Raw genomic sequence first — 24,536 nt, 5'->3', positions numbered from 1 at the left:
GATGCTAGTTCAAATCTCCGCTGACTCACTGTGTCACCTTCAATGAGCCACCTGGACAGAGACAAAGCAAGGAGGTCACAGGACTTTGAGTGACATATAGACTAGAGTGACAATAAATGGAACTGAACTGTAAATATGAATAACATTCGAGAAAACGACGATGAGGATGAATGTGCTGTGACAAGTCAGTCAGTAAATATTCAGAGAAAACGTTAAATGACATCAAATCAGAGGACGTGAGTTCAAATCACAGCTGTAAGCCAAAGCCCATCAGTGACGCTGACTTCACACTTTTGGATGAAATCGATGGACACAACGAGATCTGAAGAACGAGGAGTGAGATGGGACAAGGACAAGCAGCTCAGTGGTGACATCAGGTGACAGTCTTGTCCTTATTATTATTAATATTCTTAGAATTATCAGGACTGTGATCAAGGTGATCAGACGTGTTCATCTGACTGTTCAGGACGTCTTATAAGACATCTGAGTGTCCTGCAGGTCCCCAAGTCCTGCCCTCTGCTGGTGAGGCCGTGTCACTCGTCTCTTTGGGTTTCTCTTCTTCATTTCCAGCTCTCACTTTTTCTTCTCCTTTTTTCCTGACTGCACATTTGCTGATTCTTTTTGTTCTCCACTCCCCCTGTCCCCTGATATCCCATAATAACTCCTCCATTTCCATCTCCTTTAATGTTGGCCACTCTTCCTATCCCATAATGCTGCAGGTTAGTTGTTTTTTCCTGATCGGCTCATACAGCACACAGCCTTAGTGTGTCTGCAGGCCACAGAGACTCTGGTTCAACACACGTCACAGTCACTGAGGGGACATCTTTAGTGTCCTCATGAGAAGAAAGTCATCTGAGTGAAGGCGACAACTGTGAGGGTCTGCCGTGGTCCGCCATGTGCTCAGGAACCCTGCCTTGAAGACTCGACCTGATGTCACGTCCTGCACCATCTTAGCCTGCCGAGGTCAAACCTCAGTGACAAGTGACATGTTTAGGACGGGGATGAGAACTGGGGGTCCACATGTGTTTCCTCCTTTTATCTCAGTAGTTTGTCCTTCACAGTTTTCTTCTTTTTCTTATTTGATTTTTAAAGACAGTGAGCCGCTGAGGTGGTCAGTTAGACCCCCTGAGTGTGGACCGTCTGTGATGGCCTGTCCATCCTGCTTGTGTTCAGTTCCTGCTACTGGGAGAGGCCCTGACACTTAGTGACCCCAATCAGGAGTGACCAGAATCAGAGTGACCTTACTGGGCCGGGGTACCACAAGGACTGGGAATTTGTGAGGACATACTGGGAGAATAAAGAAGAAGAAGATCAAAATAAGAGAAATAGAAATGAGCATCATGAAGATGAGATCTGCACAGACAGGAGCAAAGGTTCAAGTGTGTGAGTGTGAGGGGCAGCCTGGTGGGGTGTCAGAGAAAAGGACATGTGGGGGACAAACCTGCTATGGGGGACACCAGAGGGACGACAAGGAAAGACGAGCAGAAGACACAAAGAGTGACGAGTGAGTGTGAGTGTAGATGATGACGTGTTCACAAAGACATGGCCGCTGGACTAAAGAGTGTAAAGCGGGTGTGCAGGAGAAGAGCAAAGTGCTCAACATCTGCAGGAGCACCCAGTGGCCACTATTAGGCACACCAGGTAGGCCTCCTCGGCCTCTAAAGAGCCTGAATCCCCCAAGGTGTTGACCCCTTGAGACACATGAATAGCTCCTTATGGATTTCTGTCTCCATGTTGACATCACGTAGTCCTTCTGACTTCTCAGCCTCACATTTCTGCTCCTCACTTGCAGTTCCAGCTCATCCCAGAAGTGCTTTATTGGACTGGACGTGCAGCCATTGGTGTAAACTGAAGTCACCGTCATGCTAGATAAGCCACACTGAGGTGACACCTGCTCTGTGACATGTTGTGTTATCCTGCTGAGATCCTCCATTTTTAAAAGTGTCCGCTCTCAGCTGATTATGAGTTACGTGACTAATGAGTTAGGAGGCCACGACACTCCAGAGAACTTCAGACAGAATAGAGAAGTGAGTGATGGACTGAGACTTGTTATTTCAGATTGTCACATCAAGACCAGACTGTCCTAATGGGGGGGATACAGAATTGACCTTAAGGGTTGCTGGAACAGATCCGGTGTCACAGGATGGATTTATTATTGTCATGACAGTCAGGATTAGGACATGAAGACAGGATCTGAGAAGAGTGGAGGAGATGGGGTCCTGTGCTCAAGTAGGTGGTCTCATCTGACAGAGCAGGTCCTCCTCCTCATCTTCCTCTTTCTCTCCTTATCTTTGTTGTCCTTCCTGTCTGTCACCTCAGTCAGCTCCACTTGTCACTGTCACTCTGGTCACTCCATGTGCTGTCATGTGATCAGCCTGCCCATCAATAATACATTCACACCCCCCACCCCTCTTTACTCACCTCAGTGTCTCTAATTTACAGTTGTCACTCTTGAGCCCCTTACTCAGCTGACGAGCCCCTGAATCTTCCACGCTGTTGTTGTTCAGGTCCAGATATGTCAGCCGTGAGTTTGGAGACGAGAGGACCGAGGAGAGTGCTGAGCAGCAGGCCGAGGTGAGACCACAAGAGTCCAACCTGTGAAGTAGAAGAAGAGAGACGAGTGAGGACAGACAGACAGACAGAAGGACACACAGCACATGGGCTCAATGACTATGCCGTCTTTATTGAAATGCACTTTGACCCTGAGACCACCGCAGTAGCTGTAGGAATGTAAGGCGAGATCAAGCACAGGAAAAACGCGTGCCGATAGAAATCTCTCAGTCCAAAAGTTCATTTTTAAATATTTAGTGAAAATTCAGAGCAAACAATCCTCAAAAGAATCAAGAAAAAACTTGTTACACATGTAGAATAAAATGCAAAGAAAAAAAAAGAAATAATGTATCTTCTCAAAACGTAGCTTTACTTGTAAAACTTTAGTTGTTTCTGTACTTCAAGATTCTTAACCTCTTCTTTACACTTAAACGTACGGTGCAGCACATACAGTTAATTGTTTTGTCTTTCATGTTTCTTAGCACACAAAACACGCACTCAAGGCCCGGTTTAAAACCATGTGCCCTCTACACCTCACACATGGCAAGGCTGATCACAAATGGAGAATAATGTTTAGTCAGAGAAATTAGAAATAGTTAGAATATAGCAATTCAATTCAACAGATGAAGGTTATTGGAACCTCCAATAGATTATGCACTAACATTTAGTAAAACATTTATGATTCTTATGTAACTAGGAAATTACAACTGCTGACCTTATATGATAAGGCGCTGTGTGAGAAAAGCGGTATATAAATATAAAGAATTATTATTATTATTATTATATACCTGGCCAGGCCAGTGGACAGCAAGTAGATGGGCTAAAGATGGCAGGACCTTCATAAGCTTTGAAATCTCAAACCTCCAACAAAAGTGACACAAGTCGGCCATCTGCTCTGTCAAAGCTCAGGTGTCACCTCAGACAGTGTGGCCCAGTGGCTCAGGGACAGGCCTGACCAACACAGTGACGCCAGTTCCGATCCCACTGCTGACTCACTGTGTCACCTTGAATGACCACCTGGACACAGACACAGCAAGGAGTTCACAGGACATTGAGTGACAATAAAGACAAGAGTGACAATAAAGGGAACAGAACTGTAAATATGAATAACATTCGAGAAAACAACGATGAGGATGAATGTGCTGTGACAAGTCAGTCAGTAAATATTCAGAGAAAATGTTAAATGACATCAAATCAGAGGACTTGAGTTCAACTCACAGCTGTAAGCCAAAGCCCATCAGTGACGCTGACTTCACACTTTGTGATGACATCGATGGACAAAACGAGATCTGAAGAACGAGGAGCGACATGGGACAAGGACAAGCAGCTTATTGGTGACGTCAGGTGACAGTCTTGTCATTATTATTAATATTCTTATTATTATCAGGACTGTGATGGAGGAAGTTCTCTCAAGGTGATCAGACGTGTTCATCTGACAGTCCAGGGCGTCTTATAAGACATCTGAGTGTCCTGCAGGTCCCCAAGTCCTGCCCTCTGCTGGTGAGGCCGTGTCACTCGTCTCTTTGGGTTTCTCTTCTTCATTTCCAGCTCTCACTTCTTCTTCTCCTTTTTTCCTGGCTGTACATTTGCTGATTGTTTTTGTTCTCCACTCATCTTGTCCCCTGATATCCCATAACTCCTCCTATCCCATAATGCCGCATGTCAGTCATTTTTTTCCTGAAGGTTGTAACATTTGCTGATCTCTGATCACTGATTGGCTCATACAGCACACAGCCTTAGTGTGCCTGCAGGCCACAGAGACTCGGGTTCAACACATGTCACAGTCACTGAGGGGACATCTTTAGTGTCCTCATGAGAAGAAAGTCATCTGAGTGAAGGGGACAACAACCATGAGGGTCCACATGAGTTTTCTTCTTTTTACTCAGTAGAGACTTTCAGGGTTGCTGGAACAGATCTGGTGTCACAGGATGGATTTATTATTGTCATGACAGTCAGGATTAGGACATGAAGACAGGATCTGAGAAGAGTGGAGGAGATGGGGTCCTGTGCTCAAGTAGGTGGTCTCATCTGACAGAGCAGGTCCTCCTCCTCATCTTCCTCTTTCTCTCCTTATCTTTGTTGTCCTTCCTGTCTGTCACCTCAGTCAGCTCCACTTGTCACTGTCACTCTGGTCACTCCATGTGCTGTCATGTGATCAGCCTGCCCATCAATAATACATTCACACCCCCCACCCCTCTTTACTCACCTCAGTGTCTCTAATTTACAGTTGTCACTCTTGAGCCCCTTACTCAGCTGACGAGCCCTGAATCTTCCACGCTGTTGTTGTTCAGGTCCAGATATGTCAGCCGTGAGTTTGGAGACGAGAGGACCGAGGAGAGAGCTGAGCAGCAGGCCGAGGTGAGACCACAAGAGTCCAACCTGTGAAGTAGAAGAAGAGAGACGAGTGAGGACAGACAGACAGACAGAAGGACACACAGCACATGGGCTCAATGACTATGCCGTCTTTATTGAAATGCACTTTGACCCCGAGACCACCGCAGTAGCTGTAGGAATGTAAGGCGAGATCAAGCACAGGAAAAACGCGTGCCGATAGAAATCTCTCAGTCCAAAAGTTCATTTTTAAATATTTAGTGAAAATTCAGAGCAAACAATCCTCAAAAGAATCAAGAAAAAACTTGTTACACATGTAGAATAAAATGCAAAGAAAAAAAAAGAAATAATGTATCTTCTCAAAACGTAGCTTTTCTTGTAAAACTTTAGTTGTTTCTGTACTTCAAGATTCTTAACTTCATCTTTACACTTAAACGTACGGTGCAGCACATACAGTTAATTGTTTTGTCTTTCATGTTTCTTAGCACACAAAACATGCACTCAAGGCCCGGTTTAAAACCATGTGCCCTCTACACCTCACACATGGCAAGGCTGATCACAAATGGAGAATAATGTTTAGTCAGAGAAATTAGAAATAGTTAGAATATAGCAATTCAATTCAACTGATGAGGGTTATAGGAGCCTCACATAGAATATGCACTAACATTTAGTAAAACATTTATGATTCTTATGTAACTAGGAAATTACAACTGCTGACCTTATATGATAAGGCGCTGTGTGAGAAAAGCGGTATATAAATATAAAGAATTATTATTATTATTATATACCTGGCCAGGCCAGTGGACAGCAAGTAGATGGGCTAAAGATGGCAGGACCTTCACAAGCTTTGAAATATCAAACCTCCATCAAAAGTGACACAAGTCGGCCATCTGCTCTGTCAAAGCTCAGGTGTCACCTCAGACAGTGTGGCCCAGTGGCTCAGGGACAGGCCTGACCAACACAGTGACGCCAGTTCCGATCCCACTGCTGACTGACTGTGTCACCTTGAATGACCATCTGGACACAGACACAGCAAGGCATCTGACAGAGCAGGTCCTCCTCATCTTCCTCTGTCTGTCTCTCCTTGTTTTTGTTGTCCTTCCTGTGTGTCACCTCAGTCAGCTCCACTTGTCACTGTCACTCTGGTGACTCCATGTGATGTCATGTGATCAGCCCGCCCATCAATAACACATTCACACCCCCACCCCTCCCCCTCTTTACTCACCCCAGTATCTTTAATTTACAGTTGTCACTCCTGAGCCCCCCACTCAGTTGACGAGCCCCTGAATCTCCCAGGTTGTTGTTGCTCAGACTCAGTTCAGTCAGCTGTGAGTTTGGAGACGAGAGGACCGAGGAGAGAGCTGAGCAGCAGGCCGAGGTGAGACCACAAGAGACCAACCTGTGGAGAAGAAGAGAGACGAGTGAGGACAGACAGACAGACAGAAGGACACACAGCACAAGGGCTCAATGACTGCGCCGTCTTCACTGAAATGCACTTTGACCCTGAGACCACCGCTGTCCTTATAAGGTAAGGCGCTATATACCTGGTAGTGTCTTCTGCCTTCCTGACACACTGACTGGTGACACGTCACTCAAAGTGACATGGTGACAGCAATGTGAAGGACATGAGGCTGACAGTGTCCTGCACTTGAGGGTCCAGACAGACTTGTCAAAGCCAATAACAGCGGAGGGACCACCTTGGATTTGTGTCTGTAACTGAGGACTCAGCACATGGAGGGGCTTTGACTGATTTGCAGGACCCCATCCACAGATTCCTGTTGGACACGCCGGTCACTGCTGGACATCGGAGAGTGCGACACTCGAGTGTCTGTCATGGTGGGCTCTCCTGATGTCAGACCACATAGACGATGAGGACCCTCTGTCTGTTTATTGTGACAAAGACTGGACTGACTGTGTGATCAGTGACATAATGGAGAGGGTGGACAGGACTGACATGTGACATTTCTGACACTCACACGTCACATGCTGACCGGTGTCACTGACCAGCTGACCTCAGTCCACTAAAGGCCTCACTGCTGGTGACCTCAGTTTTCTTATTTCTCTCCTAATTTGTAATAAAGCCAGTGGACGAGCTCTGAATGGACACTCGGCATCCTAAAGTCCAATCGCCTGGGCACAGAGGTGGTCCGAGTGGACTGTGAAGTGACCCCCATTACTGCTGACCACTGCTGTCCACTCCCAGCTCTCCTCTGACCTGAGCTGCCCATTCAGAGCAAAATGGCAGAGTGACCTGCTAGCATCGCCGCCTGCTGGTAGGAGTTAGAAATGACACAAGTGACATCTCAGTGACATCAAACCACACGGAGAATTAAAGAAGAAAAAGACAAGAAGAACAGCAGCTGGGCCACCGAAAGAGAAAAGAATCAGAAGATCACAAGAAGAACACGTCAGGGGCTCAGAAAAGGACGAGAATCATCAGGAATTCAGCAGTCCGGACCACCAGCATTAACTCACCTGTGAAGATCAGGAAACAAATCAAAAGAACAACAACACATCCCATAATAAACAGACAGACTATGAGAGAATGTGAAAGAAAACCAAACAATCATCTTTTCATAGCTCAGTCCTAACTCACAAGCAAATCCTTTAAGTTCTAAAGACACAAGTGAAGCCCCCCATGGCAGCCTGTTTGAGGGGTCCTGCTTCTTGAGATCCGACCACATAAACCTCACAGTCTGAAGGCCAACGCGGTTCTCTCAATGACTTCTTCAGGGCAAACAATAAAACATAACACATGTAACTAAATAAATCCTAAAAATGTCACTCTGTGACAATGACAATGACGTGTGTGTCATTAAAGAGTATTGGCGTCCACTGCTGCTGTCCCCATGTTTAGGACCCCCCGTCATTTGTGTCTTCTCGATGTCACATTAGGATACGCTTCTTAAGTCCGATGTCTGCAGACACTTTGAACAATCAAATGAGGACATGTCCCCTGTTCAAGGTGCCAGCGTTGTAATAAAGGGTGGCACCATTGTCATCAATCAAGTGACGATTTGACTAAGAAACAGGGGAGACTCGAGCTGTGAGGGTAGAATACACGACAATGGGGTCACGTCACAAGTCTGATATGCAGGACACCAATAGAGGGGCACGTGGACATCAGGAGCAGAAAAGTGATGTCAGAGAGGGGCTGAGCAAATGTCACTGTCACTAAGGGTCACAAGGTGGGACAACTGAAATCAGAGACTAATAGAAAGTGCTGGGGATTGTGATGGACACTTGAGGCCACAGGAAGTGAACTGGACTGTTAAATTGGGAAAAACAGCAGCTGCTGGTCTGCAGAGGTGACGAGGAGCACACAAGGGCTTAGTGGCTTTGGGGGAGATGGTGGTGGGTGACGGGTGGTCTATAGCGTCCTTTATTAAATAAGATGACATTTATGTGGAGTGTGTGTGTGTGTGTGTGTACTCCAGAATACTGATGTCTGTTAGTCTGACCTGAGGACAGCATTGAGAGAATCACAGAACACGTTGGCCATCAGACTGTGACGTTCATGTGGTCGGACCTCGAGAAGCAGGACCCCACAAACAGGCTGCCATGAGAGGTGTTACAAGGTTTGAGGCAGACACCCATATATTTGGTTTCCTGGCTGCAAGTTGATGTTAAATTATAACACTGCTGTGCATAAAACCGAGTCCAAAACAGACCTGAGGGAATAGGGAAAAGGTGCAGGCTTTTAAAGGGCAAGACAGGAAGTGAGGTCAAAGGGCTCATAAGGGTCTTCAGCCATAGGCTCGAGCCCGGACGTGACATCACTGGGGCCGGAGCCAGAAAGATCTTCATCCATAGGCTCGGTCCCAGAAGTGACATCAAGAGGGCCAGGTGGAATCTCCCGTGAATGGTCTGCAGGAAAGGGAGAAAAAGGGTCAGTGCACTCTGCCACATCCTGGTCTGATATGGAACTGCCCTTACTCAAGCCCTTTAGCTGCCTCCCATGCACACGTGTGTGACAGGGGCTTGACTTGAACTTTTAGGATTTGTGTGTGTGATGTGGGACTGGGCTATGAATAGACGCTTATTTGATGTTCTCGTCATATTTTGTTTGTTTATTATGGGATGTTCTTGTTTGGATTTTTTTCCTGATCTTCACAGGCCGATGACGATGAGCGGAGCTGCTGAATTCCAGATGACCCTGAGCTCCTCTCGGACCATCACAGCTCCCTTTAGGGTCTTCAGATTCTTTCCTCTTTGTATTTGAGCTTCTTCTTGGGTATTAGAAATGCACAGCCCTGCCACATTTGGGGGTCACATGACTACCATCTTTGTCCCTTCTTGTTGACATCAGCAGCTCATCTCTTTGTGATTTCATTTGCCATCTTTACCATCAAATCAGGCAGGACAGGCCAATGGACAGCAAATGGGTGGGCTAAAGATGGCAGGACCTTCTCAAGCTTTGAAATCTCAAACCTCCATGAAAAGTAACACAAGTCAGCCATCTGTTCTGTCAAAGCTCACGTGTCACCTCAGAGAGTGTGGCCCAGTGGCTGAGGGACAGGCCTGACCACCACGGTGACGCCAGTTCAAATCCCACTGCTGACTCACTGAGTCACCTTGAATGACCACCTGGACACAGACACAGCAAGAAGGTCATAGGACTTTGAGTGACATAAAGACAAGAGTGACAATAAAGGGAACTGAACTGAAAATATGAATAACATTCGAGAAAACGACGATGAGGATGAATGTGCTGTGACAAGTCAGTCAGTAAATATTCAGAGAAAACGTTAAATGACATCAAATCAGAGGACTTGAGTTGAAATCACAGCTGTAAGCCAAAGCCCATCAGTGACGCTGACTTCACACTTTGTGATGACATCGACGGACACAACGAGATCTGAAGAACGAGGAGTGAGATGGGACAAGGACAAGCAGCTTATTGGTGACGTCAGGTGACAGTCTTGTCATTATTGTTATTAATCTTCTTATTATTATCAGGACTGTGATGGAGGAAGTTCTCTCAAGGTGATCAGACGTGTTCACCTGACAGTCCAGGACGTCTTATAAGACATCTGAGTGTCCTGCAGGTCTCCAAGTCCTGCCCTCTGCTGGTGAGGCCATGTCACTCGTCTCTTTGGGTTTCTCTTCTTCATTTCCACCTCTCACTTCTTCTTCTCCTTTTTTCCTGACTGCACATTTGCTGATTCTTTTTGTTCTCCACTCCTCCTGTCCCCTGATATCTCATAATAACTCCTCTATTTCCATTGCCTTTAATGTTAGCCACTTTTTCTATCCCATAATGCCGCAGGTCAGTCGCTTTTTTCCTGAAGTTTGTAACATTTGCTGAACTCTGATCACTGATTGGCTCATACAGCACACAGCCTTAGTGTGTCTACAGGCCACAGAGACTCGAGTTCAGCACAAGTCACAGTCACTGAGGGGACATTTTTAGTGTCTTCATGAAAAGAAAGTCATCTGATTGAAAGGGGACAACAACCATGAGGGTCTGCCGTAGTCAGCCATGTGCTCAGAATGCCTGCCTTGATGACTCGGCCTGACGTCACGTCCTGCACCAGCTTAGTCAGAGATGGTGGTCCTCAGAGCTCCTTCATAAAAAGGTGACATCTGAGTGTTTGTGTCCTTTATTTTATCTTGAATATGTCCAGCTGTCCTCTTCTCATCTCTTTCATTAACTGCTGTGTTTTCATTCAATAGCCACCAATCCTTGGATGTTTTTGGCTTGTCAGGTCATTCTGTGTCACCTTAAACTGGAACTCAGGTGGTCTTTTCTCACATCTCCATGTTCTCCTCTGTTCGGCTGTTTCTTGTTATCTTTGGTGTTTGTGATGTGTTAGCGAGATAAACACACGCGGACCTCACTCAGCCAACGTCAACCTGGGAAAACACGTCTGCCCTCCTGCAGTTTACAACCTGTGGGACATTCAACACTATGGAGAGCACTTTAGGACAAAATACACAGGAGAAGAAGATGGCGCTTGGGTTTGGTAGTCACAGCAATAAAGTGGGAACAGACAGACCTCATCAAACACACACACGCACACACACACACTCTCAGTGTTTTCTACTCACCCCAGTTTCTCCAGTTTACAGTTTGCACTCCTGAGCCCCTCACACAGCTGCTCCACTCCTGAGTCCTCCATGTTGTTGTTGTACTCAGCCTCAGCTCAGTCAGCTGTGAGTTTGGAGCAGAGAGAGCCGAGGAGAGAGCTGAGCAACATCTGGCAGTGAGACCACACGAGTCCAGGCTGTGGAGACAAAGAGAGACAAGTGTGGACCTGAGGAGAGACAGTCAAGCAGAGCAGACAGGACAATAGGACAATAAATAAGTGACACTGTGACAAAGCTTAAGTCCTTGTGATGTCCATCCACAGTGAAGCACTGAGCACAGCAGAACAAAGAGCATTTTGGGAATGAAACAAAAACTCAGAGAAAAGCAGGAAGAGCAGAAGAAAAGCCTTTGATCTGCCAGAGTCTCCTGAAGGAGTGAGACACGTTTAGAGATGAAGTTTAAGAAGATGACACTGGGATTGAAGAAGACGAGAACAATGTGGAGGGACAAACGTGGCATGAAGACGAGACACAAACGGACGGCTCTCTAATTGACTACTGTCTTTCTCGTTCTCTCTTGGGGTCTCAGAGTTGTGCTGCCACTTACTGTCAGTTATGTTGTGAAATGTCCACAACAGCGGACCCCCAGTATTGTTGAGCAGTCCAGCGAGGAGGAGGAGGAAAAGTGAAGCAGGAACTTCAACAAGGACCACTGAAGACCACCACTGGGAGATGAGAAGGGGCTTAGGCTCCGCTCTGCTGACATCCTTTTAGTTTGGTGTATTCAGTGCAATCCTAAAGATGTCACCAGTGCTACTGCTCAGTGACGTCTCTTCTCAGGTCCCACACCAGCACCTCGTGTCCTTTGGTTCATTTGATCTGAGAGCTGACTGACCTGATGTCACCTCCTGTGTCACTCGTCACTCACAGCGCCTCAAGGGGGAGCTGACACACCACTGGAGAGGTCAGAAACAGGAGAGAGGTGGGGGATTGGGGTCTTGCACTCCATCAAATTCAATCCAATGACCTTCTCCATTTTAATCCATTCTTGTTTGTCGCAGCACCAGAGAGCGGCAACGTGCTGCACGTTAGTCAGATATGTCAGTAAAAATTAAAAATATGAGGAACAGGACACAGAGTGACACCTGTGTGATGACAGCGAGTGACAGGAATAACCCATCTAATCATTCAGGACAGGAAATATCACACTGGACTTGTCACCTCAGTCCCATTCACTGTCATCATTTCTCCCATAATCCTTCACTTCATATTCCTCGTTGTCACCAGGTCAGGAGTTTCTCAGCTCAATGTCCATGTTGTCCATTTGACTTCAGGTCCTCTTCATTCTTTTATGTCCTTCCACAATGAGACCCCACTGTGTTGTTTCTTTAAATACACAGGCAGACAGACAGATAGCTCTGGGGGTCTCAGTAGGTGACATGAAGACCACCAGCAGAGCTGGACACATCAGACTGAAGGCCAGTGTGATCCTCAGACCAACGCTCTCATTAAAGGTGCTATATACAGTAGGTGGGCACGTATTCTGATTTCATGTTGTGCTGACTGGTGGTCCGGTGTGACATGTGGGCACAAACAGTGATGAGGACATTGAGATTGACTGGCACTTCACTGGCTGAAGAGAACTGAGTGAGGACTTTGGGTTTCTGCCTGTAATCCTGATTGAGGGGTGTGAGGAGTTTACACTTAAACATGGGGGTCTCTCCAGACGTGCAGTCAGTCAGCCTTTATATTATATAGCGCCCTTCACAATGAAAATAGAGAGACAATTGAGAACAACGAGATAAAAGCTGACAGGGTGGGCTGAAGGGGGCTGAGAGTCTGGACACGATGTGGCATGATAGATAGATAGATAGATAGATAGATAGATAGATAGATAGATAGATAGATAGATAGATAGATAGATAGATAGATAGATAGTGTAGTGGATGGCCGGCTTCATATTCCGGTCCTCACCCCCAGGCCGCCAGGAGGAGCTCTCCCGAGAGCATGGACGGGCCCCGAATTCCAGCAGGGCCTCATGGACCATGTAGTTTTTATGCACAGCCCTGCTGGATACCTTGGGGGCCACTGGGAGTCGCTGTCGGGAGGCCAGTGGACTCATTATGACCCGGAAGTTCATCACAGGAAGATCGACGGGCTTCCGGGATGAGGAAAAGCATTGTTTACCCTGACCCGGAAGGAATAAGGACTTGTGGACTGTTGGATTGGGATCACTTCCGAGTCGGGAAATATAAAAGGACTGAGGGAGCTCCCAGACGGTGAGCTGAGCTGGGTGGTAGGAGGGCAACATGTCTGGGAGGGGAGGATTGTGATTTATTATTGTTGGTATTATTGGTTATTGTTTATTGAGAATAGTGGATTGGTGGTGCTTTGTGCACTTAATTATTATAATAAATAATAATTATTGGACTTTTACCTGGTGTTTGGCGTGGTACCTGAGGGTTCAAGGGAGCGATACTGCCCCCTACTGTGACAACAGATAGATAGATAGAGTGAAAGGCACTATATAATAGATAGATAGATAGATAGATAGATAGATAGATAGATAGATAGATAGATAGATAGAGTGAAAGGCACTATATTATAGATAGATAGATAGATAGATAGATAGATAGATAGATAGATAGATAGATAGATAGATAGATAGATAGAGTGAAAGGCACTGTATAATAGATAGATAGATAGATAGATAGATAGATAGATAGATAGATAGATAGATAGATAGATAGATAGAGTGAAAGGCACTATATAATAGATAGATCGATAGAGTGAAAGGCACTATATAATAGATAGATAGATAGATAGATAGATAGATAGATAGATAGAGTGAAAGGCACTATATAATAGATAGATAGATAGATAGATAGATAGATAGATAGATAGATAGATAGATAGATAGATAGATAGAGTGAAAGGCACTGTATAATAGATAGATAGATAGATAGATAGATAGATAGATAGATAGATAGATAGATAGATAGATAGATAGATAGAGTGAAAGGCACTATATAATAGATAGATAGATAGATAGATAGATAGATAGATAGATAGATAGATAGATAGATAGATAGATAGATAGATAGAGTGAAAGGCACTATATAATAGATAGATAGATAGATAGATAGATAGATAGATAGATAGATAGAGTGAAAGGCACTATACCTTTGTGAAAAAATATTTTAAATAAAGTGATATTTGTCTCTTTTAATGAAGTAAATAAATCACAGAAAATACTCCAACTTTCAAATCAGTTAACAAAGTCGCACTGATTGTTGTGTACATTTTCTAACTTTTTAAAATAGGAAGGTGTGTATTTTATCACAATTAAAATACAAGTTCAGAAAGTCGCACAGTGCCGAAATAAAAAAGAAGTGATCAGATATCACAGTCAATGTGTAAATGTGTCAATAAAGGTGTACGTGGACCTGATGGTCTCTCTTGAGGCCTGTGTACTTGCGATGTCAAAAACAGTCGGTTGTAAGGATGTACAATTAGCCTCACAAATGAATAAATCAGTTGTGGTTTTCTTGAATGATGAAACTTTGGTTCTTGTCCTGGTACAGGGTGGGCTCCTAATAAGCTTCTCGCTAGTCAGAGTGTTATCTTTGTGGACTAAGACTAAACAAGTCATCGTTTCTAATGTGCATTCATTTTTGAGAAACAAAATGTTAATAAATTGATTTTGGAGATATGGCGAAGTCATAACGGACATGATGATGAGCATGCTAATGTGCAAATCTCCTGATTGGAAACATGGCGCCCCATTCAGACGACAGGTGTATATATTATTAAATGACATACAGTACACTCACCAGAACTCAATGTAGCCATGAAATCAGTAGACGGGTGTGATTATGTTGTGCTTGTCTATACAGAGTCAATGAAGTGCTTTAAAAGTAGTCAGACAGGGCATAAGACAAACAAATGTAAGCACAGTGAGATAAAAGATAACTCAGATATGCCAGGAATGTCCGGTGAGTACAGAGAGCTCTTAAGGAGAACATCAGATGACAAAGTGACAGATTTAGTGATGGCTGAATCAGAAATGGAGGACAAATTGGCATTTAAATCTGAAGCAATGACTGAAGCTCAGGGTGAAATGAAAACAGGACAAAGTGTTTCAGTAACACCAGGATATGAAACAGGTGAGCCAGTGATGACCAGCAGAGAGCCAGAGATAGAAACGAGTCGGAGTCTCATCCATTATGAGATATGAACGTCTGAAGTGGAACTACATTAGCAGCTGAATTATTTTTTCTCTTTTTTTATCATTCCGAAGTATCCTGTATTTACTCAGCCTGAGGGGGTTCAATTACAGTATATGCAAGAATATGTAAAAATGAGCAGCAGAAAAAAGGCTCAGAAAGAAACGGAAAAGACAGCTAAAGATTCATCCAAGCCTAGACAGGCATCAAGCTCAACCTCAAGGCCTTTCAGAAACTGACCTGGAACAGACAGAACATTAGGACATTATAACACTCTAGACGAGAACAGGCCATTCAGCACAGCAAAGCTCTCCACTTATTTCTTCCAAAAAAACATCAAGATGAGCTTTGAAAGTCCCTAACGTCTTACTGTCAACCACACTACTTGGTCGCTTATTCCAAGTGTCTATCGTTCTTTGTGTAAAGAAAAACTTCTGAAGTTGGTAGAATGTCTGAAGACAGTGTCAGTAAAAATCTGGAGGTGAGCACTGAAGAGGAGGTCGTGTCACTCATTAAAGTGGCACCGGAGGACAGTCCTAAAGATGGCACTGCTGTGCCTCCTCCAAAACAAATGTAAAAGGCGAGGAGAGTCTTGGTGGGCAGCCACTGACTGAGAGAACACCTGAAGGGACCGATGGTCAACAAGAGATGTTCACAGAACCACAATACAGTGAACAGGTCCAGGTAAAGAAAATAAAAGACAAAGCTATTAGCAGTGGACAAGCAGTGGACAAGCAAAAAAAAAGAGTAACAAGGCAGAGAGTTTGGCTACCATTACCACAGGTCAGCAGAGCACAGACTGCACCAAATGTAAAAGTAGTGTGAGAGAGGAAGAGGAGGATGAGAGGAACAACTGTGATGAGTCTGACCCATCAGTCAGGGCTGACCGTCCATCTCACATGTGTTTATTTTACATGGGGGTACAGTATCGAGAGCATCATGCAGTTTCTGGAGTTTGTAAAAGGGAAGCGTGGAGTCAGCATTATCAACCACTTTCCTGACTTGCATTTATTCTCAAGTTGGACAATTCATGTGATACACTGGGTTGTTAAATTAGGAATGGCTAAAAAAGAGGCGCTACATTTGAAGAACATCACCAGCAAAGTGAATCACTCCTTCAAATCACAAACACAATGATAACAGGCCGATTAGTACTAAAAGCACAAGTGCGCTGAGTGTCAGCATGCTATGAGGTGCTTTAGTGCGATGGAAACAAACAAAGCAGTCCGGCCTTGACGTTCAACAGAAAATCTGAAGTATCAGAAGGAGCAGGAGGATAAAGCCCCTCTAAAGATGGCAGGGGTGATGAAGAGGAACAAAGTCCTCAGATGAAGCTCATTATTTAATGGCCCTGTGGTCATGAGCTCTGAGTAGTGAATGAAGACGTGTAGGAGGACAAGGGGCTGAGACCAGGGTCCTGCACTGGACTACTAAACTCCATCTCATGAAGAAGGTGAGGACTTTAGGAATACACAAGGAACTCTGAACAGAACCACCACAGGAGGTAGATGAGGTGGTCTGGGCATGTGGTGAGTGTAACAAGAAATAAAAAGAATTCAACTCGGTAATCAATGCATCATAGTAAAAAATCAAATCTCCAGCTTCATGGCCGTCCATTTTTTTGGCCCACAGTCAGTCTACTGATGGTGTAAAGGAACTGGAGATTCATCAATTCATCTGGGATTCTGCAAATTGTGAACATTCCTCCTCACTCTTGTAATCACATTTTAGGTTTAATTCTCTGCCACTATGGTCACATTCACACAATATAATGTTTCACATTGTTGTTGAATTACTAACTAATGCAGTAAGAATATGAGAATTTTCATCCATCCTTTTAATCTGCTGATCTTCACCAGTGGTACTGGCTCATTGTCTGCACGAGGGGGCTTTAATGACTCTAAGAGTATGAAACAGATACGACAGCGTGAGGTCAGGATGGTTCAGACGTGTTGTAAAGGATCATTGAGAATGAGATGGCATAATTATCATGTCATTAGCGGTTGACCTCACTTCCTGTTGAGTGGGTGGGGCTTATTAGAAGGTCCTATGACAGTGGAGCTCAGTGCCCTGACACAAAGTGCCATTACTGACAGATAAAACTCGTCAAAGTCGCATCACTCACCAGACTTTACTGCAGAAGCTGAGCCCCGGCTCAAGTATCTTGACGCACTCAGCGGTCAGAGGTGTGCCTGACAGGTCAAGTTCTTTAAGCTCTCCACAGCAGCTGATGACAGCGGCCAGCACAGCACAGTCCACAGCAGATAAAGTCGTGCTGCTAAAGTTCATCTTTAAATCCTCTCCAATGGTGTCTCTACTTAACTCCTTATTCTGAGTCTCACAGAGCCACTGACCCACTTGCAGAGCTTCACCTTTGTCTTTTTCGGGTGTCATGAAGTGTCTCTTCAACACAGAGCAGATCATCCAACAGTATGATGGACTGAAGCACATTGAGTACAGGATGGTGTTCTCCTTCACATACTGAAAAGCCTCAGCAGCCTGAGCAGTGTCACCAAAGAACTTCTTACAGTACATCAGCCTTTGTTCAGGGAAGAACCCCAGGATCTCTACAAACTGATCGACTCTTTCCATGTCCATGGCTTCCAGGGCTGTTGGTCTGCTTGTTATCAGGACTGAGCAGCCCTTCAGTAATGTCCGACTGACCAGACTGGTGACCAGGATGTGGACAGGCACCTCAACTTCTGGGTCTGAGCAGAGCTGACTCTGGGTGACGTCCAGTTTGTGTTTGAACTCATCCAGTCCATCAAATATAAACAGGAGAGTTTCAGGATTCTTCAGAATGTCTTTCAGTGGATCATTACTGAGATATTTATAGTGCCTTTCAATCAGTTTGGTCAGTGACATTTGTGTCTCATTCTCATTGTCTAAGAGGTTAAGCTCTTTGAATTTAAACAGAAACACAAATGCAAAGCTCTGGTACTGAGTGCCTCTGGCCCAGTCATACATGATCTTCTGTACCATGGTGGTCTTCCCTATTCCGGCCATCCCACTGACCACTATGATGTTGACTGGATTTACACTTACAGGACTTTTCCTAAACAGCTGCTCAATCCAGATTCGCTCACATTTCTCTGATTCTCCTTTCTTCATGAGCTGTTCATGAAACCTCCCAGTTTTCATAAGTTCATGTTCAGTCTCCTTATGGTTTCTTGGGTCCTGTTCAATGGCCATCAACTCTGTGTATCGAGTCTCAAATCCCACAGCTGTGATGTGTGGATCTCCAGGAGAAGCCTGAGCCCCCAGAGTTCTTGTGGATTCAGACACAGCCTGTCTGTGTGTCTCATGGAAGTCTAGAAGTCAAAATGAGAAGAAATGAGGAGACCTTGGGCCTCATGTATAAACGGTGCGTACGCACAGAAATATTGCGTAAGAACTTTTCCACATTCAAATCGCGATGTATAAAACCTACGCTTGGCGTAAAGCCACGCACTTTTCCACGGTACCTCATGCCTTGTCGTACGCAAGTTCTCCGCTCGGTTTTGCAGACTGGCGGCATCCAGCGTCAAAGCAGTGCTACTGTTCCTGTGTGATTACTCATTATTTTCCTGACGCGGCTTTATAAATACACCGAAACTAACCACATATTGTTTATTAGTGTAATGCATCTGATTGTAATTAACTCGTAACAATATAATGGTCCAGGGAACAGCCATAGTATTCCAAATACCATAACTGCTTTAGCGTTGTTAGTCTCACTTCTCCTTCTTCTTCTTCTTTCAGCTCCTCCCGTTAGGAGTTGCCACAGCGGATCATCTTTTTCCATATTTCTCTCACTGCACCACTCGGAGTATTTATATCACTGTATCTGAGTGTGAATCACAGCAGCAGCTGATTGGAAAGAGAATTATCGGTATATGGCATTAAGCACACGCTGTCTCTGCCACGGCAAAACGTTTCAAAGCCTTTCCTGTACGGACCTCGCGGTTCAGAAACAGTTTAATCCCAAGAACTTTAAATGCACTCAATCAATTGCTCCTTGTAGAACTGTTAGTACTTATAAGTACAATCACCTCACTGTAAACTTGCACTACAGTTATAATATCGCACAACCTGAGCCACTTTATAAAGCGTATTTACATATGATGACGATATCATTTTTAAGATGAAATGCAGCAAAATATGTTTATTATATTATACAGATAAAACTTTAACTTCATTTAAATAATCTATATTCTTCACTGGGAGTGTCGTTAAGGATAGAATAATTAAACATGTACTACGAAGATGTTTCAATGTTCTTTAAACGTTTTGAAGAATCGGCGCTAAGCTTACAGATGGCTTAACGTCTATTACAGAGCTGATTGTATAGCGATCGGTTACTTGGGGAAAGAAAAGCACTGACTGCAGTGACGGCTACGCCAATATATATTGAATATAAAACAGAAAGAGAAACAGTGCTGCAATAAATTATTTCATCGAAGTGAAACATGTTTAATAACGTGCTTTAACTCCTATCATCATGAAAATGACATCACGTATACATCTCAGTATTTTAGTTATTCAGAGAGCTGTAATATCACAAATGTAATGGACTCTGTGTCCAGTTGGAGGAAGAGAGCCGGTTTAATTTTAAGAAGCAAGTAGTGATTCACACACACAGAGCACATAGAAGATCAAATACAAAACAAAGCATTTAACGTGCTACTTTAATTACGATGTGATTTTAGAAACTGGTTAATTAAACGATTTTAAGATGAATTTTATGGTGTTATACTTTAATGACAAAATAAACTACGTGATTAAAGTGGAAATGTCGAGATTGAAGTTGACATTTCGTGCTTTTTCCCCACTGTGTGCCTTTTTTCTATCTGTACCCTAATAATCTTTCATATGACACTCAGACAGTGGGCTTACAACTCGGCTTTCCACGGCGACTTTGATATGTGACTTCTTTTTTATTTCCGGCACTGTGCGATTTTGTGAATGTGAGCTTTAAAGTTTCTCCAACACGCTATGTCACTCGATCAACTTCATTTTGTTGATTATACCACGGTTTATTTGAACAAATAGTATGTTTTTCCTTTGCCTCCACTTGGTATTCGCTGAAATTCTTATATTTCCCCCCGTGCTTTTCCCATTGTCTTTTCACAGAAGGCTGCGCTTAAGGGCGATTTATATTTATTTGCATATTCAAAGAGGCGTAATCCTGGGAGGAGTTGGGGCGTTACAAAATGCGCGTGCACGAGCGTTAGTTTTCACGCTGATCGGGATTTATGTAGCGGAAGAACGTGGAAGTTGGAGTACGCACAGATTCCTGCATCTGTATTTTTCTGTGCGTAAGCACATTTCGGCTTTTATGCTTACGCCATGTTATAGTGCGAGTTCTACGCACGGCGTTATACATGAGGCCCCTGATGAGCACAGGACTGGAGGAACTGCTGAGCAGATGTGTAAACGAAAGGAGTTACCTTTAGCACGAGGGTCAGAGACAGTTGGCTCGTTTCTGGTGTCAGTCTCCTCTAAGAGTTTCTTTCCTGTGATAAAAGAAATAAAGACAGACGGGTCAATCATAGCAGTGAGCGGGTCATCCTGGACAAAGCTTTACTTACTTTAAAACAAAGTTTTGAACTTTATAAAACTGGGCTCTATAATTGTAAATGTGTATAAATTTGATGAATTAGTGATAGACATATAATGGGACATGAGAGCCAGACCTGTGACATGTACCCAGTTTGTTTGGAAGCCATTAGTTATTCACATGAAGGAGACATCAGAAATGAGAAAATCCACAAAGTAGAATAGTGGGCATATTGAGGGCAATGCCAATGTAAAGAGTCCAGAGCAAAACTCAGACAGGATGGACAAATCAGAACATCAGAGCCCTGGACATGTGAGCAGTATACAAAAACAGGCCAGTTCAAATTACACCATATCATTTGTCACATTTACTTACATTAAAATTCACTGTCTACAAATCTTCCCACTCCTGTGTTCTTTTTAGGTACTTCTGTAATGATTCAACTAATTCTCCATTATCTGCCCTTCCATCTGGCATGGTATAATTGTGAAATTTAACTTATAATATTCTTATCAGATTGTGTATGTATATTATAAAGATCACCAACTCCATCAGTGACTCCTGAAGGACACCACTTTTAACGTCACCTCATTCAGAAGAAGTCAACCCACACAAATCCATAAAGCAAAGACACTGAACAAGGCAATATGTCCTCTTATTTAACAAGATGCTCTGTTTCTCTGTAATCTTCTGTGTCTCAAAAGGTGTTTACAGGACGTTCCTCAGAATGATACCTGATGTTTCTCTTGTCCTGTCAACAGGAGAGGGTGTAATAACGACAATCTTCAACTGCTTCTTCAAGCCACTCCTTCAGAGACTGCCATCCACTTGGCCAGTTTAACTGTCAGTCTGAAGTTGATAAAGCGGACTTTATACCAACATTGGCCACCCAATGTGTTCTCCAGCTTGTGGCATTGACTGAGTCCACAAGTCAAGTCAAGTCAAGTTGTGGAGCATGGACTGGTACAGTGTGTTGCCACACCCACTACACGATGAAACAACTCCCACAGAACTGCACTCCCACAAAATGAACTGAAAATGACTAAGGTCATAAAGTTTATGAAACTGTTTCTGGACAAAGGCAGAACAATAACAACAGTTATGTGGAGCTTCCACCTGCAGCTAAAGTCATTTTAGTACACTTATACTTTGTCAGTGTGCCCGTGTTGATCAAACACAGGAAGCTCTGTACCCTACCTGTGACTTTATACTGTAGGAAGATAAATTAATAAATCAAGGTAAATAACATTTGATCTGACTTTTATATAAGTAACATGTACATGTATTTCATATAAAGACAATCACAAACACGACTTTGCCCGATACGTTGGCGAGCTCTGTAAGCCGTGCTGTTTTGTTGAAGGACAGGTGTGGAGCAGACTGACTGGCAGAATGGCGCCCAACCTCTTGCCTCATCCAAACGGTGCCATTTTTCACCTTTACGCCTGGTGCAGCTGCGTTGTTCTTATACTGTATGTGAGTGGACGTTTCTTGTGGTGAGGCGTCTGTTCTGTTTCTCTGATGAAGAAACCCTCATCCTCATCTGAGTTCACCTCTGCTATAACACATCTTTATTTGAAAACAGCATTGTCAGATCAGGGGAAGTGTGAATGCGACTGACAGAATAAAACTGAAAAAAAAAAAAGCTAAACTTTACAAGTACCATCAATTTACACCGTCTGTTACAGACTCAAATCAAATGTGTGTTTTTAGTGTATAATAGTAACAATAAGATCAGCTCACTACTAAAAATGGTAATTCTGGAGAGCGCCCAGATTCAATATCGCGACCTGTTGATTAGGAGTCAGCAGTTCTTACCACTGTATTACTAAAGTAGTCATGACAATGGAGTACACTAATCTGATTTCTTTTCTTCGGTTATATTCTTGAATAAAAGCCCATTTGTTTTGTTATACTTGTACCTTTTGTGAAAGTGCTTATTTGATATTTGGACTTCTGTTCTCACACATTATACACCTCATGTCAAAATTTTGTTGTTAGTACTAAAACATGAAAAAAGTTTCTGTTTTAGTTATGCGTTCAATATTTCTTGCATTTCTCGCATTTCCTGTCATACTACACTTCCACAGATCATTGTAGATATGAAACACACATGAAATGCATGTGTTCCAAATAACGACATATTACTTTCCCTATACATCTCCAGGCACCTCACACGTAGATAAAGAGACGAGCTGGGAGATCTTTTTGCCTGAGTTGAACTCTGGTGGTGGTGGGGATAGCAGGCTGCTTGCTGTTTATGCTGATCAACACCCTTACAAAACAAAAGACACTGATAAGGAGAGGTAGGAAGGAATTTAAGGTGGCCCGGGATTACAAGTTTTTTCGTAAACTTCAGGGATTCTAGTGTTAATCAATTTGGAGAGATGCAACTGCAAGTTTGAGAAAGCACAAAACCTAGAGTTTCACAAACCTCTCAGTTGAAGATTGCTTTCGGTAGTAAGTGCAGCACGTCATATCAGCCAAGTGCTGTGGCACCAGCGCCTTCATCGACAGTCACACTTGAACAGTAGGAACTCAATAGAATGTGTGAAACCTGGCCCCGGCACAGACAGACGGACATCATATTTTGCACCCACACACCGTTTATTTACAATAAATATGTACAAGTCAAAAGTCACGTGCACTCACGAACCCCAGCGCCTCTGGCACTGAATCCCCCAGTGTCCAGGGCCCACAGTCTCTGTGCCTTGCTTCCTGGCCGCCTCCTGTCCTCTCTCCAGCTCCGTCACTACTGCCTCCCGACTTCCACCAATCACTGGAGGGAGGCGGCCCCTTTTATGGGAACCCGGATGGGCTCCAGCTGCTTCCCGGCACTTAACGTTGGCCACACCCCTGTGTGGCGGAAGTGCCGGCTGCGCACCTGGAAGCCGTCCATGTGTCCCCTTTCGTCTTCCCCCCGGCACTTCCTGGTGTGGCAGAAGTGCCGGGCTCCCGGGATCAATAGGCACTGGGGCGCCGCCTGGCGGTGGCCACGGGTCCCTACAGGGCTGGGCTTCCAAGCCCTGTACCTGTGGTCCCCAATATAACCAGGACGGACGCCCCCTCGCGGTCTGGAGGAGGCACAAGCCCTCCTCTCCTCCTCCTGGGAGCCCGGCCGGGGACCACAAATGCTACAAAAGCTTCAGGAGCTTGAGTCTATAGTAAAAAAACAGGAACAATCGAAACACGTTCCACTAGCACAAGGGCTGAGTTCCAGACAAGATCTGATAGATGTGCTCGTGCAAAATCAAACCAAATGTCAGATGTCAGTGACTGAAATGACTAAAATGTTATCCCAAAAAAAGGAAGTCCCTGCTTCTGCACCTCCTGCACCGAGTGGTGAAGTACCACACAGACAGGTCCCTTTATTTATAGGTGATCCAGTGGCTTTCATTAGGGCCTTTAATCACGCTGTTGGTGATGTTTTAGAGAACCCTCAAGATAAATTAGATTACCTAATCCAATATACAACAGATCCTGCCCAGGAAATGATTGAGGGTTGTGAGCGACTGCCACCAAGTCAAGGCTATGCAAAGGCCAGGACGCGAGTTGAAAGTTACTATGGTAACCAAATATTCATAGCTGATGTATACATGGATAAAGCATTGAAGCGGCCTCAAATAAAGCAAAATGATGGAGAGGCCGTAAGAAACTAAGCAACCTTTCCTGATAACTGTATGGACTCCCAACCAACCACCATTCACTAATGTTGGAGTTGATTATTTTGGTTCCTTCCAAGTAATCTTCACTTGTTTAACAACCAGAGCTGCCCACATAGAGATGGCACACAGCTTAGACTCTGATTCTTGTGTCCAAGCCATACGCCGATTCATGTGCAGAAGAGGACAAGTTAAAAT

The 24,536-nt window shown here is 44.2% G+C and overlaps 1 protein-coding gene across 6 annotated transcripts in view; it reads right to left on the bottom strand.

The window, feature by feature from the left end:
- The window catches only part of LOC120520113 (NACHT, LRR and PYD domains-containing protein 3-like), a 45,269-nt gene that overhangs the window by 4,114 nt on the left and 16,619 nt on the right, over positions 1 to 24,536 (bottom strand). The window contains exons 5-9 of one of the 6 annotated variants that reach the window (XM_039742731.1): positions 20,567 to 20,632; positions 17,263 to 18,448; positions 6,107 to 6,280; positions 4,757 to 4,929; positions 2,495 to 2,595 (exon numbers count right to left, since the gene is read on the bottom strand). In XM_039742731.1, coding sequence (XP_039598665.1) covers positions 4,800 to 4,929; positions 6,107 to 6,280; positions 17,263 to 18,448; positions 20,567 to 20,632 — 1,556 coding nt within the window. In that variant the 3' untranslated portion in view covers positions 2,495 to 2,595; positions 4,757 to 4,799. Of the gene's footprint in view, positions 1 to 2,421; positions 2,596 to 4,756; positions 4,930 to 6,106; positions 6,281 to 10,932; positions 11,109 to 17,262; positions 18,449 to 20,566; positions 20,633 to 24,536 lie in introns of those variants that run through there. The other 5 variants (XR_005631769.1, XM_039742729.1, XM_039742730.1 and 2 more) reach the window with 5 other exon arrangements.

The sequence above is a fragment of the Polypterus senegalus genome, unplaced genomic scaffold, assembly GCF_016835505.1.
Source record: "Polypterus senegalus isolate Bchr_013 unplaced genomic scaffold, ASM1683550v1 scaffold_4067, whole genome shotgun sequence".
Lineage (NCBI taxonomy): Eukaryota > Metazoa > Chordata > Cladistia > Polypteriformes > Polypteridae > Polypterus > Polypterus senegalus.
The sequence above is the reverse complement of the archived record's forward strand: the minus strand, read 5'-3'. Positions and strand labels throughout refer to the sequence as shown.